Source organism: Denticeps clupeoides, chromosome 7, assembly GCF_900700375.1.
Source record: "Denticeps clupeoides chromosome 7, fDenClu1.1, whole genome shotgun sequence".
NCBI classification, from domain to species: domain Eukaryota; kingdom Metazoa; phylum Chordata; class Actinopteri; order Clupeiformes; family Denticipitidae; genus Denticeps; species Denticeps clupeoides.
In genome coordinates this window covers 314,328-333,502 of record NC_041713.1, presented here as the reverse complement: position 1 = coordinate 333,502, position 19,175 = coordinate 314,328, and the positions used below count along the sequence as shown (strand labels likewise).

The 19,175-nt window shown below is 50.9% G+C and overlaps 3 protein-coding genes across 5 annotated transcripts; all 3 read right to left on the bottom strand.

Annotated features, from left to right (window-relative positions):
• Positions 1–717: 717 nt before the first annotated feature.
• Positions 718–2,073, bottom strand: LOC114794541 (cytochrome c oxidase subunit NDUFA4-like). Its single transcript, XM_028987162.1, has 4 exons — positions 1,882–2,073; positions 1,302–1,390; positions 1,157–1,217; positions 718–1,026 (listed from the first exon to the last, which is right to left on the bottom strand). The coding sequence occupies exons 1-4, from the start codon at positions 1,921–1,923 to the stop codon at positions 970–972; spliced, it is 249 nt and encodes an 82-aa protein (XP_028842995.1). The 5' UTR covers positions 1,924–2,073; the 3' UTR covers positions 718–969.
• A 920-nt stretch (positions 2,074–2,993) lies between these two features.
• LOC114794536 (solute carrier family 35 member B1) lies at positions 2,994–13,904 on the bottom strand. The gene is made up of 9 exons (XM_028987158.1): positions 13,595–13,904; positions 12,108–12,211; positions 11,436–11,566; positions 11,326–11,356; positions 11,055–11,215; positions 4,358–4,484; positions 4,045–4,151; positions 3,814–3,967; positions 2,994–3,625 (listed from the first exon to the last, which is right to left on the bottom strand). The coding sequence occupies exons 1-9, from the start codon at positions 13,696–13,698 to the stop codon at positions 3,573–3,575; spliced, it is 972 nt and encodes a 323-aa protein (XP_028842991.1). The 5' UTR covers positions 13,699–13,904; the 3' UTR covers positions 2,994–3,572.
• Positions 13,905–15,209: 1,305 nt separating this feature from the next.
• LOC114794592 (protein FAM117A-like) lies at positions 15,210–18,061 on the bottom strand. Of its 3 annotated transcripts, XM_028987243.1 has the most exons (7): positions 17,817–18,060; positions 16,754–16,849; positions 16,550–16,663; positions 16,403–16,489; positions 16,135–16,246; positions 15,910–16,060; positions 15,210–15,840 (listed from the first exon to the last, which is right to left on the bottom strand). In XM_028987243.1, exons 1-7 carry the CDS (start codon positions 17,820–17,822, stop codon positions 15,606–15,608), a joined length of 801 nt encoding a protein of 266 aa, XP_028843076.1. In that variant the 5' UTR covers positions 17,823–18,060; the 3' UTR covers positions 15,210–15,605. The 3 variants fall into 3 exon arrangements, with proteins under 3 accessions (XP_028843076.1, XP_028843077.1, XP_028843078.1); XM_028987244.1 differs by lacking the exon at positions 16,403–16,489 and having other exon boundaries at positions 17,817–18,061; XM_028987245.1 differs by lacking the exon at positions 16,403–16,489 and having other exon boundaries at positions 15,910–16,001; positions 17,817–18,061.
• Between the last annotated feature and the right edge of the window lie 1,114 nt (positions 18,062–19,175).

The window sequence follows — 19,175 nt, the reverse complement described above, 5'->3', positions numbered from 1 at the left end:
AACATCCAGTGGAGCAGTGTGTGGGGACAGTGCTTTGATTAAGGCTACTTCAGTACCAGGCAGGCCACTACTGCCCAGGGTTTTATAAAAGTCCTTCAGATTCATGCTGTGGTGCATATTTAAACTTGACACTAAATGATGGCGACCTGAACATTTTAAACAGACTCATGTTCCTCCCTCATCATATCCTTACGTCAGTTTACTGATAATAATTCTACTTCCTTTTCAAGAGTTCGGATTTAAAACCTCCACCTCCGTTTCATACCCAACATGAAACTTAATCGGTGATGTGAGATGTGTAGATGTTGACTATTTCAGCTGTCATACTTCTTCTGTAACACAATCAGGCCACTTGAGTACCTCACTACAGACCAAAAAACGTGTTACACCACATTAGTTACTGAAGATGCAACCTACCAGGAACAAACTCGAAACTCCAGCACACTTTCAAAGTGAACTTTCCTGCACTGCACTCTGCAGGAAGACCAAGAGGAGGACGACTTCACAGTTCCTGAACATTCTCCATGTTCTCCATCCTGGACTTGTCTGCAGAGTGGAAGTTAAGTGGAGAACATCTCCTGGTGGTGATGCTAGTTTAAAGACCTTACTCATTTCCACAGCCATTTTAAACTGATTAATATTGGATTTTTTTTTTTTTTTATAAAAACACTCCTGAACTGGAGCCCTGGGAGAAGAACACAGACACCAGTCTCTCCATACGAGGAAGACAATATTCCATTTATTAAATGCAGAAACCCAAAAGGATTGAGAACAAATAAATCCCAACAGGGGCAGAAGAGGTCAAAGATGACAGGAAGAGGGCGAGCCTGGAACAGGCCTGGACAGAGTTGAGCGGCTTCGCTCCTTCCATTCATAAATTAATTTCTGGGTAAAGGATGAGGTCAAATTGTGGATTATTTGATCAGGTTCCTCAGCCTTTGGTCCAGCGCTGTATCCAGAACACGAGTTCTAGAAGTCTGGACGATCCTTCTTCAGCTGCTTGTAGTCCGTGTTGACCGAGAAAAACTGTAATTACATTATGAGACTTACTTAAAGACCTCAAAGATGAAAACTGCACTTACAATATTCACATAATTCATGTCCAGTTCAAATACAAATAGATGATTAGAGACGGTGGTGAGACTCTCGGTCCTACCTTGTACTGGTCATTGGGACCCAGCTTGTTCCAGGGCTCAGGGTTGTTGGTCTTGTCCCAGCTGAGAAGACATGAAGGAGAGGAGAAGGTCTGAGTACATGCATACGGAACTCAAGCAGCCGGAGCAGGTGGAGGAGAAGCTCACCAGACGTCAGGGTTCCGCAGGGCCAACCTGGCCAGGTAGGTCAGGGACATGGTGCATCCGCCGCCGATGAAGATGAACAGGGGGATGAGCTGTGGACGAATTAAGAAGACTTCGCCATTTAAAATGCTTTAATGGCCGAGGACAGGAGACCCGGGTCACCGGCTCGCCCTTCACGGACTTCCGGGGCCTAAAGGCTAATGCTATCTGGGAGCTTTAAATAAAGATTATTTCACGCGATTCCCTTTCGTGTGTAAAACCCCGAACTGGGACACACGCTCTTTTATAATAAAAAGTAATAAATGATAATTCAAAATATGACTTTAATAAAAAAGATAGAAAGTTCACAGATCCGCGTCATTTCTGGCAGAAGTGAGCCAGAGTATCACTTTTTTCTGTAACTTCACTAAAAGTTCACGATATTGTAGATGTGACAGTTATATAACTGTTGGCAGCGTCTTTGGACGCGAAATATGTAAAAACCGCGATAAAGCGTCACTGCGCCGCTAACATTAGCACCCAGGCTAACGGGCTAAAGTGGAGGAATAAAGTCCGGACTGCAGCCGCCTCAGCTGCTACTTACAGCCGGGTGGCTCCTCAGCTGCTTCCCGACAGTAGCGAGCATGACGGCGCGGTTCGGCGGCGAAAATCTCCCAGAAGTGTGAAGAAGTGCGGCGAAGTGCGGACTGGGGTCCTGAAGCCTCCGCCTGATCAAAATTCATCACGTGGCCGGGCCGACATGAAATACTACTCCATCCTCGTCCCTCGTAAAACAGCACTGGTCTCATTACAGAGTACAGTTTCGACTTGAAAAGGGCCCCATTTATACACGGCTGTTGTTCATTAATTTTTACAGAACCAGGGGTGGAGCATTAATATTCCTGCAGCTTTGGAAAATTGGAAGTAAATCATGACGTGACGTGACGTCAGCAACTGACACCCATTAGTCAAGGTCAGAGGTCACAGTAAAGGCCGCTTCATATCAAGGTCATAAATACCAGGCCTCAACAGATGAAGAACTCGAACATGACCAGCGTCTGCAGCTGGAAAGTTTCATATCTACCGAATCATGTTTGTGATCATCTTTCATACCTTATTCACTTTCATGCTAAAACTCGGTAATAAATGTCGGACGTTTATCTGTGAGTCCAACGGTGAAGAGAACTTTTCAGATTTTTATTTTATTAACAAACGAATGAGTGGCCAGTCGTCATATAAACCTTGGTAGAATTCCTCAGGAAGGTTCCTCCGTGTCTGCGTTTCAATCAAGACTCGAGACGAAATGACATTTTGCGGGGACAGCTGCGGACCAGGCCACCTCTTCATCTCATTTCCAGACGCAGCCACCACATGAGCTAAATGAAGCGTAATCAAAGCGAAACTGATGTCAGGTTATTTGTGAAGATGATGCGTGGACACAAGCTTCCAATCTGCATCCGTGATGAAACAGCTGCTGTAGACGCCGCGGTCCCCACACGTCTATTTAACATGCAGCAGGAGGAGGAGCCTCGCAGAAGCTCTGCCTGGAGAGCGGGAAATCTTCATCCAGCGCCTTTAACCAGATTACCGTCCCTGACACCAACAAATCCACTTTGCGCTCCCAATTGAGCATTAACCTTCTGAAGCGCTCTTCTCCAGCTGCCTGGTGACCAGGGTTAGAATGAGGTCAGGGGTCAGGAAGTGGAAACCAGGCGGTGGAGTCCGGACCAGTTTAATGTCGTTACAGTCAGTGATCAGGTTCCCTTTTCCCATCATGCAACTCACTCTTTAGTATAAAAACAGAGATAGGAGCTGCATTTACACCATTTAAACACTCACGACACTATTTATAATCTATAAAAAAAAAAAAAAAGACAGAAGAAACAAATCTCAGGTCCAATTAAACATACAGAGACCGAGGGGGCGTGGCCATCTGTCTTCTCAGATTTAATCAGAAGACGAGGTGCAAACCACAGCTGGAGGAGGCGGAGCATGTTTATAACATATGAAAGCCACGTCCTCACGGGTACAAATGAGTGGGTGAACAGCAATGAGCTTGCTGACCTTTGACCTCACAGTACAGCATGTGTTTCAGTGAGGACATGAGGGGTCAGTAAAGTTCCAGATCCTCGTTCTACCCACCGCCATGACGACAGCGAGTCCGCAGCCCCAGCAGGCAGCGCGAGTCTGTGTGGTCCAATGAGAACGCAGGGGCGTTTCCCCCACGTCTGAAGTGGGCGTGGTCAGTGGTTGGGTGGGATTTGGGGGATTCTGGGTGAAGGACAGTCCTTCAGCTTAGTGTGTCGTTTTCTTGGGCACCTTCCCAAACTTTGCATCCAGGCCAAGACCTTCAGACGGAACACACACACACACACACACAAGGAACGTTAATATTCAAGTCACATGAGCTATTCAAGACACTTCTGCCCATCTCCACGAGAGAAGAGGATGAGTAGGACAGCAGAAAAAAGAAGAATAGTCTTCCAAATAAAGATTAAATGAAGGTAGAACATGTGATGTTCCTTTGTTAACTGACCAAGGAAGACCAGCACAGTTCCGACCCACTGAAGAGAACTGATCACGTTCCCGAAGAGCAGGACGGAGCCTAGGATGGTGAAGAACTTCCGCGTTGTTGTGACGATAGAGCAGGTCAGGGGGCCAAAGTAGACCACTGTCATGAAGATGAAGGTCTGAGGGAGGAGTCAGGCCTGTTACCACAGCAACCATGTGACAGGTGATGTACATGATCACCCAGCCATCCACCCACCTGTCCCAGAGCGCTGGTGAGGCCGAACAGCAGGATGTTGTAGAAGATGCTGGGATATCGATCGGTGAAAGTCAGGAACTCCCAGATCTCCCCGGTCCAGAGCACAGCTGGGAGGGCGGAACAGTCACAAACACGGAACCACACAGTGAGAAACGCCGGTGCTGCATAACTGGCGCGGGGCGCTGCTGCCCCCTACTGGAACCACACGCACAGTCACCACAACCAAACCATCTTCTGAGAAGAGATGGCTGGTCCACCGGGGGCTGAGGTGGCGAACCTGACAACGAGGTGGTGATAAAGAAAGAAAGGTCACCTAATCCCAGCACCAAGGTGGACCACAGGTTGATGTTGAGCATCATGTGGTTGGCTCCTGTCTGGAAGCGCCCCCTCATGTGGTCCTGGGCCACGCCAGTCAGGCCATCCAGCGTCAGCGACAGCAGCTGGGACACAGGAAGTTGAGGAAGGGTCAGCTGGGAGACACCCAGACACCCAGCCAATAGGGGTGCATGTTCTACCTCCGACATGTTCTCCATGTTCTACCCCCGACATGTTCTACCTCCGACATGTTCTCCATGTTCTACCCACGACATGTTCTCCATGTTCTACCCCCGACATGTTCTACCTCCGACATGTTCTCCATGTTCTACCCCCGACATGTTCTCCATGTTCTACCCCCGACATGTTCTTCCCCCGACATGTTCTTCCCCCGACATGTTCTCCATGTTCTACCCCCGACATGTTCTACCCCCGACATGTTCTGCATGTTCTACCTCCGACATGTTCTGCATGTTCTACCCACGACATGTTCTCCATGTTCTACCCACGACATGTTCTCCATGTTCTACCCACGACATGTTCTCCATGTTCTACCCACGACATGTTCTCCATGTTCTACCTCCGACATGTTCTACCTCCGACATGTTCTCCATGTTCTACCTCTGACATGTTCCCATTTTTCACCCCCGACATGTCTCCTGTCTACCCCCCCGACATGTTCTCCCTGTTCTACCCCCCGACATGTTCTCCATGTTCTACCCCCCGACATGTTCTCCATGTTCTACCCCCGACATGTTCTCCATGTTCTCCATGTTCTACCCCCGACATGTTCTCCATGTTCTACCCCCGACATGTTCTCCATGTTCTACCCACGACATGTTCTACCTCCGACATGTTCTGCATGTTCTACCCACGACATGTTCTCCATGTTCTACCCACGACATGTTCTCCATGTTCTACCCCCGACATGTTCTACCTCCGACATGTTCTCCATGTTCTACCCACGACATGTTCTCCATGTTCTACCCCCGACATGTTCTACCTCCGACATGTTCTCCATGTTCTAACCACGACATGTTCTCCATGTTCTACCCACGACATGTTCTCCATGTTCTACCCCCGACATGTTCTACCCCCGACATGTTCTTCCCCCGACATGTTCTTCCCCCGACATGTTTCTTCCCCCGACATGTTCTCCATGTTCTACCCCCGACATGTTCTCCATGTTCTACCCCCCGACATGTTCTACCCCGACATGTTCTCCATGTTCTACCCACGACATGTTCTCCATGTTCTACCCCCGACATGTTCTCCATGTTCTACCCACGACATGTTCTACCTCAGACATGTTCTCCATGTTCTACCCACGACATGTTCTCCATGTTCTACCCACGACATGTTCTACCCCCGACATGTTCTACCCCCGACATGTTCTACCCCGACATGTTCTACCCCCGACATGTTCTACCCCCGACATGTTCTGCATGTTCTACCCACGACATGTTCTCCATGTTCTACCCACGACATGTTCTCCATGTTCTACCCACGACATGTTCTCCATGTTCTACCCACGACATGTTCTACCCACGACATGTTCTTCCCCCGACATGTTCTACCCCCGACATGTTCTACCCCCGACATGTTCTACCCCCGACATGTTCTACCCCCGACATGTTCTGCATGTTCTACCCACGACATGTTCTCCATGTTCTACCCACGACATGTTCTCCATGTTCTACCCACGACATGTTCTACCTCAGACATGTTCTTCCCCCGACATGTTCTTCCCCCGACATGTTCTCCATGTTCTACCCCCGACATGTTCTCCATGTTCTACCCCCGACATGTTCTACCCACGACATGTTCTACCCACGACATGTTCTCCATGTTCTACCCACGACATGTTCTCCATGTTCTACCCACGACATGTTCTACCTCAGACATGTTCTCCATGTTCTACCCACGACATGTTCTCCATGTTCTACCCACGACATGTTCTACCCCCGACATGTTCTACCCCCGACATGTTCTACCCCCGACATGTTCTACCCCCGACATGTTCTCCATGTTCTACCCCCGACATGTCTACCCCCGACATGTTCTACCCCCGACATGTTCTACCCCCGACATGTTCTACCCACGACATGTTCTCCATGTTCTACCACGACATGTTCTCCATGTTCTACCCCGACATGTCTCCATGTTCTACCCACGACATGTTCTCCATGTTCTACCCACGACATGTTCTACCTCAGACATGTTCTCCATGTTCTACCCACGACATGTTCTCCATGTTCTACCCACGACATGTTCTCCATGTTCTACCCACGACATGTTCTACCTCAGACATGTTCTCCATGTTCTACCCACGACATGTTCTCCATGTTCTACCCCACGACATGTTCTCCATGTTCTACCCACGACATGTTCTACCTCAGACATGTTCTCCATGTTCTACCTCAGACATGTTCTCCATGTTCTACCTCAGACATGTTCTCCATGTTCTACCCACGACATGTTCTCCATGTTCTACCCACGACATGTTCTCCATGTTCTACCCACGACATGTTCTCCATGTTCTACCCCCGACATGTTCTCCATGTTCTACCCCCGACATGTTCTACCCCCGACATGTTCTTCCCCCGACATGTTCTTCCCCCGACATGTTCTTCCCCCGACATGTTCTCCATGTTCTACCCCCGACATGTTCTACCCCCGACATGTTCTCCATGTTCTACCCACGACATGTTCTCCATGTTCTACCCACGACATGTTCTCCATGTTCTACCCACGACATGTTCTACCTCAGACATGTTCTCCATGTTCTACCCACGACATGTTCTCCATGTTCTACCCACGACATGTTCTTCCCCCGACATGTTCTACCCCCGACATGTTCTTCCCCCGACATGTTCTTCCCCCGACATGTTCTACCCCCGACATGTTCTACCCCCGACATGTTCTTCCCCCGACATGTTCTCCATGTTCTACCCCCGACATGTTCTACCCCCGACATGTTCTACCCCCGACATGTTCTGCATGTTCTACCTCCGACATGTTCTCCATGTTCTACCCACGACATGTTCTCCATGTTCTACCCACGACATGTTCTACCTCAGACATGTTCTCCATGTTCTACCCACGACATGTTCTCCATGTTCTACCCACGACATGTTCTACCTCAGACATGTTCTCCATGTTCTACCCACGACATGTTCTCCATGTTCTACCCACGACATGTTCTACCTCAGACATGTTCTCCATGTTCTACCCACGACATGTTCTCCATGTTCTACCTCCGACATGTTCTACCTCCGACATGTTCTACCTCCGACATGTTCTACCTCCGACATGTTCTACCTCCGACATGTTCTACATGTTCTACCTCAGACATGTTCTCCATGTTCTACCCACGACATGTTCTCCATGTTCTACCCACGACATGTTCTACCTCCGACATGTTCTACCTCCGACATGTTCTACATGTTCTACCCCCGACATGTTCTACATGTTCTACCCACGACATGTTCTCCATGTTCTACCCACGACATGTTCTCCATGTTCTACCCACGACATGTTCTCCATGTTCTACCCACGACATGTTCTCCATGTTCTACCCCCGACATGTTCTTCCCCCGACATGTTCTTCCCCCGACATGTTCTTCCCCCGACATGTTCTTCATGTTCTTCCCCCGACATGTTCTCCATGTTCTACCCCGGACATGTTCTCCATGTTCTACCCCCGACATGTTCTACCCCCGACATGTTCTACCCACGACATGTTCTACCCCCGACATGTTCTGCATGTTCTACCTCAGACATGTTCTCCATGTTCTACCCACGACATGTTCTCCATGTTCTACCCACGACATGTTCTCCATGTTCTACCCACGACATGTTCTACCTCAGACATGTTCTCCATGTTCTACCCACGACATGTTCTCCATGTTCTACCCACGACATGTTCTCCATGTTCTACCCACGACATGTTCTCCATGTTCTACCCACGACATGTTCTCCATGTTCTACCCACGACATGTTCTACCTCCGACGTGTTCTACCTCCGACGTGTTCTACCTCCGACGTGTTCTACCCCGACGTGTTCTACCCCCGACATGTTCTACCCCAGACATGTTCTACCCCCGACATGTTCTACCCCCGACATGTTCTACCCCCGACATGTTCTCCATGTTCTACCCACGACATGTTCTCCATGTTCTACCCACGACATGTTCTCCATGTTCTACCCACGACATGTTCTCCATGTTCTACCCACGGACATGTTTCCTTACCTCAGACATGTTCTCCTGTTCTACCCACGACATGTGTCTCCAGGCTTCTACCCACGAACATGTTACTCCATGTTCTTACCCACGACATGTTCTCCATTGTCTACCCACGACCTGTTCTACCTCCGACATGTTCTACCTTTCCGACTGTTCTACCTCCGACATGTTTCTACTCCGACCTGTTCTACATGTTCTACCCCCGACATTTCTCCTGTTCTTACCCACGACATGTTCTCCATGTTCTACCCACGACATGTTCTCCATGTTCTACCCACGACATGTTCTACCTCCGACATGTTCTCCATGTTCTACCCATGACATGTTCTCCATGTTCTACCTCCGACATGTTCTACCTCCGACATGTTCTACCCACGACATGTTCTCCATGTTCTACCCCCGACATGTTCTACCTCCGACATGTTCTACCCCCGACATGTTCTACCTCCGACATGTTCTACCTCCGACATGTTCTACCTCCGACATGTTCTGCATGTTCTACCTCCGACATGTTCTACCTCCGACATGTTCTACCTCCGACATGTTCTACCTCCGACATGTTCTACCTCCGACATGTTCTACCTCCGACATGTTCTCCATGTTCTACCTCCGACATGTTCTCCATGTTCTACCTCCGACATGTTCTCCATGTTCTACCTCCGACATGTTCTACCTCCGACATGTTCTACCTCCGACATGTTCTACCTCCGACATGTTCTACCTCCGACATGTTCTACCTCCGACATGTTCTACCTCCGACATGTTCTCCATGTTCTACCTCCGACATGTTCTCCATGTTCTACCCCCGACATGTTCTACCCCCGACATGTTCTACCCCCGACATGTTCTCCATGTTCTACCTCCGACATGTTCTCCATGTTCTCCATGTTCTACCCCCGACATGTTCTCCATGTTCTACCCCCGACATGTTCTCCATGTTCTACCCACGACATGTTCTCCATGTTCTACCCACGACATGTTCTCCATGTTCTACCCACGACATGTTCTGCATGTTCTACCCACGACATGTTCTACCTCTGACATGTTCTGCATGTTCTACCCACGACATGTTCTACCTCCGACATGTTCTCCATGTTCTACCTCCGACATGTTCTACCTCCGACATGTTCTACCTCCGACATGTTCTACCTCCGACATGTTCTACCCTCCGACATGTTCTACCCCCGACATGTTCTACCCCCGACATGTTCTCCATGTTCTACCCCCGACATGTTCTCCATGTTCTACCCCCGACATGTTCTCCATGTTCTACCTCCGACATGTTCTACCTCCGACATGTTCTCCATGTTCTACCTCCGACATGTTCTCCATGTTCTACCTCCGACATGTTCTCCATGTTCTACCCCCGACATGTTCTCCATGTTCTACCCCCGACATGTTCTCCATGTTCTACCCACGACATGTTCTCCATGTTCTACCTCCGACATGTTCTACCTCCGACATGTTCTACCTCCGACATGTTCTGCATGTTCTACCTCCGACATGTTCTACCTCCGACATGTTCTACCTCCGACATGTTCTCCATGTTCTACCTCCGACATGTTCTACCTCAGACATGTTCTCCATGTTCTACCCCCGACATGTTCTCCATGTTCTACCCCCCGACATGTTCTACCCCCCGACATGTTCTACCCCCCGACATGTTCTACCCCCCGACATGTTCTCCATGTTTTACCCCCGACATGTTCTACCCCCCGACATGTTCTACCCCCCGACATGTTCTCCATGTTCTACCTCCGAGAGCGGCCGGTCGCTCAGCACAACGTACTTGATGGTTGCCGGGTTCTTTTTTGCAGTCCGCCTTTGTTTTGTCGCCTTCATTCACTTTAAAGTAGTTCCACACGGCTGACATGTCTAACCCCGCCTCCTCCCCGCTCTGAGCCGGGGGCGGGGCCTGGGGGCGGGCACTCGGCCCCTGTGATTAACCCTTTACACGCCGCTCAAACATAGATTTTTCAGACCGGGGTATTGGTCCCCGGCTTCGGGGGACTTGTAACGAGTACTTTAGAAAATGTGGTATCGCCGCATCCCTAAAAGCCAACAGTCTCGAAAGTAATAAAATAATCAGATTCTAAACTAAATAATGAAATGGAGAGAGAACAATCTTATTCCTGCTTTCTGCCAGGTGTGGAAGGTGTGAAGACCTGGACCCTGGACTGTGATCAGTCCCTCCACTGTCTCCCAGGCACCTTGGTCACCAAGTCCCGTTTACCTATGGTGACCTGGTGTCCAGTGTGAGACCATCGGTTCTTCACGAGAGTTGCACAGAATTGGTGATGAAGATGAAATGTGATCATCTTGCTAATAATAAAGTCAGTAAAATATCGAGTTGTGAGAAGTTCCATGTCTTCGTCGTGTAGGGGAAAAGTAATCATAGAAATAAAAATATCCTGAAGATGATCTTTCACTAAATGTGAGGACTCTCACCAGCAGCATCTCCCCAAACCCGAAGACGTGGGCGTCGGTGGCGGCCACGCCCTTGTTGGGCTTGTAGAGGAACAGGGCGACGCCGGTGACGATCAGGAGGACACACAGGTACTTGGTGACGGGGTACTTCTTCCTCAGGATGGTAACGCCCAGGATCATCACTGTCACATGCAGGCAGGGTGACATTTACACAAACGAATGGCGGCGTCATCGTCAAACAGCAGATATAGAAATCGGTCCTCTACAGGACACGTCCAGATCTTTCACCTACCTGGAATCGGTTTACACGACTTCCCCAACACCTGCTTACGGAGACAAGACGCTCGAATTATAGTCTGGTAGGACACACCCCGCTATTCAGAGACGTGGGGACACACCCACCTGTGTGGGGTAGTTGACGTACTGCAGGGCCGAGTTGCTGGACACCATGGCGCCCAGGTAGGACAGGGAGCAGAGACCGTAGAGCCATGAGCGGGTGTGGTCCGGTTTAGAGCCGTCAAAGAAGTGGATCACTGAGGAGAAATCAACTCGTTACTATTACAAGCAAACGGTGGTGGTAACCTAGCAGGTACCACACCCGCCTACGACCCAGAAGACCCAGGTTCAAACCCCACTTACTACCATCCTGTCCCTGAGCAAGACCCTGAGTGTCTCCAGGGGGGACTGTCTCTGTCACTACTGACTAAGTCGCTCTGGATAAGGACGTCTGGTAAATGCTGTAAATATCATTCTTATATTATTATTTCTAAATCTCAGATCCTCCAGCACAGCTCCACTGGTACCAGAAAGCATTCATCTAGACTCTTCTCCAGTTCTGGAATCATCTTCAAAAGCAACATAAAAACCTTAGAATCATTGGCAGATCAGGTTCTGGTGAACCAAATGACAGGTTCAGTCCTGGTCCTGGGGGTCCTGGTGGTCCTGGAGGTCCTACCCTCCTGCTGCAGACATCCCTGGGCCATTAATGAACTGATCGTGATTAAACTGGGGGCTCAAGGTCTGGCTGCTGGTGGGTCAGGTACTGGGGGCTCTGGTCACACACACAGGACTCACAGATGCGGGCGAAGACAGCGTTGATGATGCACTGGATGAAGACCAGTGTGGTGGCGTAACGGAACTTCTCCTTCTTCTCTCCATGACCGTAGTCGCCTCGCGTGCTGCACACACACACAGTGAACAGCTCACACACGCACAGACACAGTGAACAGCTCACACACACACACACACAGACACAGTGAACAGCTCACACACACATACGCACAGACACAGTGAACAGCTCTCACACGCACACACAGTGAACAGCTCACACACGCACACACAGTGAATAGCTCACACACACACGCGCACACAGTGAACAGCTCACACACACACGCGCACACAGTGAACAGCTCACACACACACGCGCACACAGTGAACAGCTCACACACACACGCGCACACAGTCAACAGCTCACACACACGCGCACACAGTCAACAGCGCTCACACACACGCGCACGCACACAGTGATCAGCTCACACACACACAGTGATCAGCTCACACACACACAGTGAACAGCTCACACACACACAGTGATCAGCTCACACACACACAGTGAACAGCTCACACACACACACACACACACACAGTGAACAGCTCACACACACACACATGCACACACACACACACATGCACACAGTGAACAGCTCACACACACACACATGCACACACACACACACATGCACACACACACACAGTGAACAGCTCACACACACACACACGCACACACAGTGAACAGCTCACACACACACACACGCACACACAGTGAACAGCTCACACACACACGCACACACAGTGAACAGCTCACACACGCACACACAGTGAACAGCTCACACACGCACACACAGTGAACAGCTCACACACGCACACACAGTGAACAGCTCACACACGCACACACAGTGAACAGCTCACACACGCACACACAGTGAACAGCTCACACACGCACACACAGTGAACAGCTCACACACGCACACACAGTGAACAGCTCACACACACACACACACACAGTGAACAGCTCACACACACACACACACACAGTGAACAGCTCACACACACACACACACACAGTGAACAGCTCACACACACACAGTGAACAGCTCACACACACACACACACAGAACAGCTCACACACACACACACACACACAGTGAACAGCTCACACACACACACACACACAGTGAACAGCTCACACACACACACACACACACCACACAGTGAACAGCTCACACACACACACACAGTGAACAGCTCACACACACACGCACACACAGTGAACAGCTCACACACACACGCACACACAGTGAACAGCTCACACACACACGCACACACAGTGAACAGCTCACACACACACGCACACACAGTGAACAGCTCACACACACACACATGCACACACACAGACACAGTGAACAGCTCACACACACACACCACACACACACACACTCACGCAGTGAACAGCTCACACACACAGTGAACAGCGACACCAGCAGATGTCCGCCTGGACTCACATGGTCTCCTGCAGGATCCCGTAGTAAAAATAACAGACGAAGACTCCGAGGAAACAGACGATGAAGCGCAGCCGCTCGTTCCCGCCTCCTGTCCCCGCCGCCATGCCGTCCTCTCGCTGTCCCGCCACCGGCACCGGCACCGACACCGACCCGCTGCCCGCGCTCCGCAGCCCGGCGTCCCGCTCCACTATACCGGCCGTGAGGAACCGCCGCGGGGGAAGACGCGCTCAGCAGGTCCTGCGGAACCGGAGCCGAGAAACGCGGAACTCCGCACGCACCACGTGACCGGCGTGTCCTGACGTGGCGACACCACGTGGCCGCCGCGGAATATGACGCTTTAATGCGGGACTAGAACGCGACATTAATATGAAATGTTGTGCCGTGTGCGGCATGTGGAGCGCTTTCATTGGTCCAAACTCAACTGCGTTGGACCAATGGAGAAGCAGGATTCAGAAAATGGGCGTGTCTTACAGTCACGGCTGCAGCTCCACGTAGCAAAACTGGAGAAGCAAGTTGTGAATAGAAATGAGATTCTGCCACTTCGACACGTTTTTATGAATGAACTAGAACATAAATACACATGAACGTTTTATTCCAACTTCCTTTAATTATGTAAGTTGGAGGAAAACCTGGTCGAATGTCAGTAAATTCGTTTCATTGCACAGGATTTGTTCCAGTGAAAACTGTGACACGTGTCCTCTGTATTTAACCATCACCCTTGGTGACAGTGGACACCATGACAGGCACCCGGGGAGCAGTGTGTGGGGACGGGACCTTCATCATGGGACCTCAGTGGGCACCATGACAGGCGCCCGGGGAGCAGCGTGTGGGGACGGGACCTTCATCAAGGGGACCTCAGTGGGCACCATGACAGGTGCCCGGGGAGCAGTGTGTGGGGACGGGACCTTCATCAAGGGGACCTCAGTGGGCACCATGACAGGTGCCCGGGGAGCAGTGTGTGGGGACGGGACCTTCATCAAGGGGACCTCAGTGGGCACCATGACAGGTGCCCGGGGAGCAGTGTGTGGGGACGGGACCTTCATCATGGGACCTCAGTGGGCACCATGACAGGTGCCCGGGGAGCAGTGTGTGGGGACGGGACCTTCATCAAGGGGACCTCAGTGGGCACCATGACAGGTGCCCGGGGAGCAGTGTGTGGGGACGGGACCTTCATCAAGGGGACCTCAGGGGGCACCATGACAGGCGCCCGGGGAGCAGCGTGTGGGGACGGGACCTCAGGTCCGCTTCCTTACCTGCTAGGCCACCACTGGCCAAGGCATCTATCTTCTCCCCACTGTACATCTTCTACAGTACTTCTACAGGCATTTTAATCTTCTGACCTCAACTCTCCGTACCCACTTAGTCCCTGTCACGGCTGCTGGAGTCCATGCTGGGACACTGGGTGCAGGGCAGGGTAGCCCACACCTACAGTCAATGCAGAGTCACCAGTCCATCTAGTTTAAATTCCTTTAGATGGTGAGTGGAAACCGGAGAACCTGGAGGAAACCCGCACCAAAACTGGGCGTGTTTGGTCTGAGTCGGGACTCGAACCTTGGAGGTGTGAACTTCGTGCGTTATGGTACATGTCCTTCCACCAACAAAAAACACCAGAACGTTTGTAGGCCATATGTATCTTTAATTTGTCTGTTCCATCTACAGGCATCTGCGTTCATGAACAAAAATCCTATATTCATCATCATCATCTCTCAACATCTATCAAGTGCTGAATTCAGACAAGGGAAGTAAAGCAAACTTGTATAATATTTCAATTAACAAATCAAGATATAAATGTAAGAAATGGCACTTTTTCATGGCTCTCTGGCTTTAAACACACGGACCTTGGTGCAGAATCTCAGTCATCGGTGGAAAAACCGCATTCCATCATTACAAGAACTTAAAAAGAGCAGAAAGAAGAGGATCGTTCCCAATCATCATCGTCACCATCCCTTCAAAGAAATGTCCTCTCATGAATAAAACTATAGGCAGGGAACATCTTCTCATCTTCCCCTGGTCACGTGGTGGAGGTGGCCGGGTCAGACAGGGGTCCAGGGAGGAACCCGCCCACAGCGGGTCCGGTTCCTGCACTTTGGGAGACTGACAGGCCGCGGAACAGGAGATCCATGGAGGGCAGGAGGGGCTTCAACAGGCTGACAGGGCAGAAGGCGGAGCCTCCGTGTGGCGTGAAGTTGACCTTGTTGGGGTCGGGAGAGGAGGGCAGCAGGAGGGGTTCTGCTGGGTCCAGGGAGCTGGAGAGCGGGAGACACAACATTAGAAAGGCGGTGCAGGTGGCGGGGCGTCAGCGGGGCGTCACTTACGCAGCATCCTGCCACGCCCCAACTCCCTCACAGCCCTCTGCCGGTTCTCTCGGGAAGGCGCATGTCTTGTTGGGGCGGGGGGAGCAGGCGGGCTGGAGGAGGGCGGGATCCACAACACAAGGGGGCGGAGAAGGACATGGGGTCACCGCGTCTGACGAACACACACATGCCCAGTGAGGACGGCGTGGCCTACGGCCAATCAAGCGGCTCGGTAAGGTCACTCACCGGCCTCCCCCATTGGACATGGAGAGTGCGAGGGGGAGGGGTCACTCTGGGAGCCACTGCTGCACCTCTGGAGCGGAACAGGAGCCCTGTGGCCGTCCGGTATGTCCAGTATCTGACAGTTAAAACACGACAGAACCCTGAAGGGACAGGAGGACACGAGACGGTCCCTGCGCCTCACACACTGACTGGACATGGAGAATAATATTTCACTCACGTGGAAATCATTACACTCAGAACCATGTCATGGACATTCATGCGACCAATTTACCTGGTTGTGCATCTGAAAAACCCCCTGGAGCTCCAGGTTGAGACCCTCCACACTGCGCCGCATCCTGGGGGCCAGGCGGCTCAGAGCCTGGAGAGAGAGGGGCGCGTCGGGGTGCGTATTTAACACTCAGAGCTGGCGTGGGTTTACCTGTGGAGATTCCGGGGCGGAGCCAGCGGGTGGAGGGTGGTGGGGGCGACTGCACCCCCCTGTGGGCGGGGCGGCTCGGAACCGTTTCTGGAGAGAATGGCGAAGTTTGGCCACCTGATGAGTGATGTGGGGGATTTATTTTCCAGTACGGGTCCAAGCGGATAAAACATGCTTTTTTAAATCTTTCGCGTCTCTCAGCCCCACCTCTCGAAGGTGATCGGTGCTGCCCCAGGATGCCGAGCGCTTGTGACCCCCCGCCCCTCTCCTCCCTCTGCTGTCCTCTGACCAGGAGCTGGGAGTCTGGGGAGAAGATTAGAACCAGAGGTGACAACACTGAGTGTCCTGGAGTGGAGAATCAATTACATGACAGACAAGACAGGTCACACACACACGGGGGGGGGGGGGGGGGGGGGGGGGGGGGGGGGGGGCAGTGGTGGCCGAGCACCCGTAATCAGAAGGTTGCCGGTTCCGTCCCCACGCGCTGCTCCCCGGGCGCCTGTCATGGTGCCCACTGTCACCAAGGGTGATGCTTAAATACAGAGGACACGTGAAGAGAGAAAGTGAAGTGATTGTCACATGTGATACACAGCAGCACAGCACACGATGCACACAGTGAAATTTGTCCTCTGCATTTAACCATCACCCTGAGTGAGCAGTGGGCACCATGACAGGCGCCCGGGGAGCAGTGTGTGGGGACGGTGCTTTGCTCAGTGGCACCTCAGTGGCACCTTGGCAGATCGGGATTCGAACCGGCAAACTTCTGATTACGGGGCCGCTTCCTTAACCGCTAGGCCACCACGTGTCACCGTGTTACCGTGTGCTGCGCTGCAGTGTCTCACAATCACTTTCACTCTTCTTTCACACAAAAAGACAAAGAAATGTGGAAACTGGAGATGAAAATGATGATATAACTCTATATTAATGCAGTAAAGATCTCACACACACATTGCATGGCGGTGGTGATACACACATGGACACAGGATGTCAGCTGCACCTGACATGTAGTAGCAGCTAAACCCTCCTGACCCTCTCCATCACGTGCCACGCCCTATGCAGCTGACTACCTGTTATTAAGCCTTCAACATGTCAACCAATCCACAACATAATTCACCTTCTGTTGAGAACTCATATTAATCTCATTTTATTACACGTTTAATGTTTAATTGTATTGACCATTACAGAAACAAATCAGAGAAAACAGCTGAAGATAGAGAGATAGAGAGATAGAGAGAGAGAGAGAGAGAGAGAGAGAGAGAGTGATACATACCGACATGATAAAATCTCACATTTCTTCAGCGACAAGGTGTTTAAAACAATGTCCATACAACGTCCAGAGAATGTCTCTTTCTACCAACGTCCAGAACAAGGGACCCCAGAGCCAGTTTTCAGAAGCTTGGACCCCTCATCTCTCCTCCTGTCGGACACAAAGTCTGCCTATGATTTCACCACCAGAATAGCCCAGGAAATCCTGATAGGAGGAACACATTTAGATGTCTTCCAGTTTTCGGTGGGATACTGTGCCCCCCCCCCTTCTATTCTCCCTCCCACAGGGTCATGTTGACGTGCATCTGGTGTACAGTTCCCACCAACACCCTCACCTGCCCCTCCCTCTCAAATACCCAACTCCCTCCCTCCATCTGTCCATCACGGGACATCCTATAAACAGCTCAACACGACAAGTGTAACATTTCATTCACACTGGACCAGTGTGGCTGTGTGTGTAGACATGGTGGACAATCTGCTCTACATCTGCATCTGCTCAGGTCCTGCAGACCGTGCGGTGAGCAAAGCTCATCCGCAACAAAAACAGAAGACCTGTGAGACTGTAGGACTTATTATTATATCATCCCCAACCCTGCACTGACACCATTTGCAGGCTCACTCTACCCTGGAAGGGGGTCCCTCTCTGTATCACTCCTTCCCAAGGTTTCTTCCTCTCTTTTTTTTCTCTCTCCTAGAGTTTTTCCTTGTGTGCAGAAGGGTCAAGTGTGGGGGGTGTCAACTGTAGGACCTGTCAAAGCCCATTGAGACATGTGATTTTGGGCTAAATAAGAAATAAATGTTGTTGTTGTTGTTGCTGTGAGAAGAGATCCACGGCACATTTACATTTACAGTATTTACCAGACACCCTTATCCAGAGCGACAGTTACGAGGACAGTCCCCCCTGGAGACATTTGGTAGTAAGTGGGATTTGAACCTGGGTCTTCTGGTTCACAGGCGAGTGTGTTACCCACAAGGCTACTACCACCCTACCAACGTGACACCAATGTGATACCTGATTAAATCTGGGCTTGGGTTGCACCGTACCAGGTGAGTTTCCAGGGTCCACGGCGCGGTGCGGTGATTGGTGAAGCCCTGACCTGTGTGGCCATGTTGTTGACGCAGGTGACATGGTGACAATCAGAATAGAGTGTAGTAGGTGAAGCGGACAATTCGGCCATATTTATCCGGGGAGAGTAGAGTATAGAGTAAAATAGAGTACAGAGCAGAGATGGGGAGTTGAGTCACTTAAGTCGAATAAACAGTGACTTGTGGCTTGACTTTAGACTTGCCCTCAGTGACTTGAGACTTGACTTGGATACTGTGACTCATAAACAGTGTTCATTTCATGGAATTATGGACATGT

What these genes read in the sequence shown, in the direction of transcription:
- LOC114794541 (XM_028987162.1), bottom strand. Translation starts at nt 1,923, where the DNA reads ATGCTCGCTACTGTCGGGAAGCAGCTGAGGAGCCACCCGGCT. An exon ending in AGCTGAGGAGCCACCCGGCT is followed by an intron (nt 1,391 to 1,881) that starts GTAAGTAGCAGC and finishes ATTCGTCCACAG; the next exon opens with CTCATCCCCCTGTTCATCTT. An exon ending in GTCCCAATGACCAGTACAAG is followed by an intron (nt 1,027 to 1,156) that starts GTAGGACCGAGA and finishes ATGTAATTACAG; the next exon opens with TTTTTCTCGGTCAACACGGA.
- LOC114794592 (XM_028987243.1), bottom strand. An exon ending in TTTTTCAGATGCACAACCAG is followed by an intron (nt 16,247 to 16,402) that starts GTAAATTGGTCG and finishes TTTAACTGTCAG; the next exon opens with ATACTGGACATACCGGACGG. An exon ending in GGGGCGTGGCAGGATGCTGC is followed by an intron (nt 15,841 to 15,909) that starts GTAAGTGACGCC and finishes CCCGCTCTCCAG; the next exon opens with CTCCCTGGACCCAGCAGAAC.
- LOC114794536 (XM_028987158.1), bottom strand. Translation starts at nt 13,698, where the DNA reads ATGGCGGCGGGGACAGGAGGCGGGAACGAGCGGCTGCGCTTCATCGTC. An exon ending in ACGTCAACTACCCCACACAG is followed by an intron (nt 11,357 to 11,435) that starts GTGGGTGTGTCC and finishes CTCCGTAAGCAG; the next exon opens with GTGTTGGGGAAGTCGTGTAA. An exon ending in CACCTTGGTGCTGGGATTAG is followed by an intron (nt 4,152 to 4,357) that starts GTGACCTTTCTT and finishes CCGCCCTCCCAG; the next exon opens with CTGTGCTCTGGACCGGGGAG.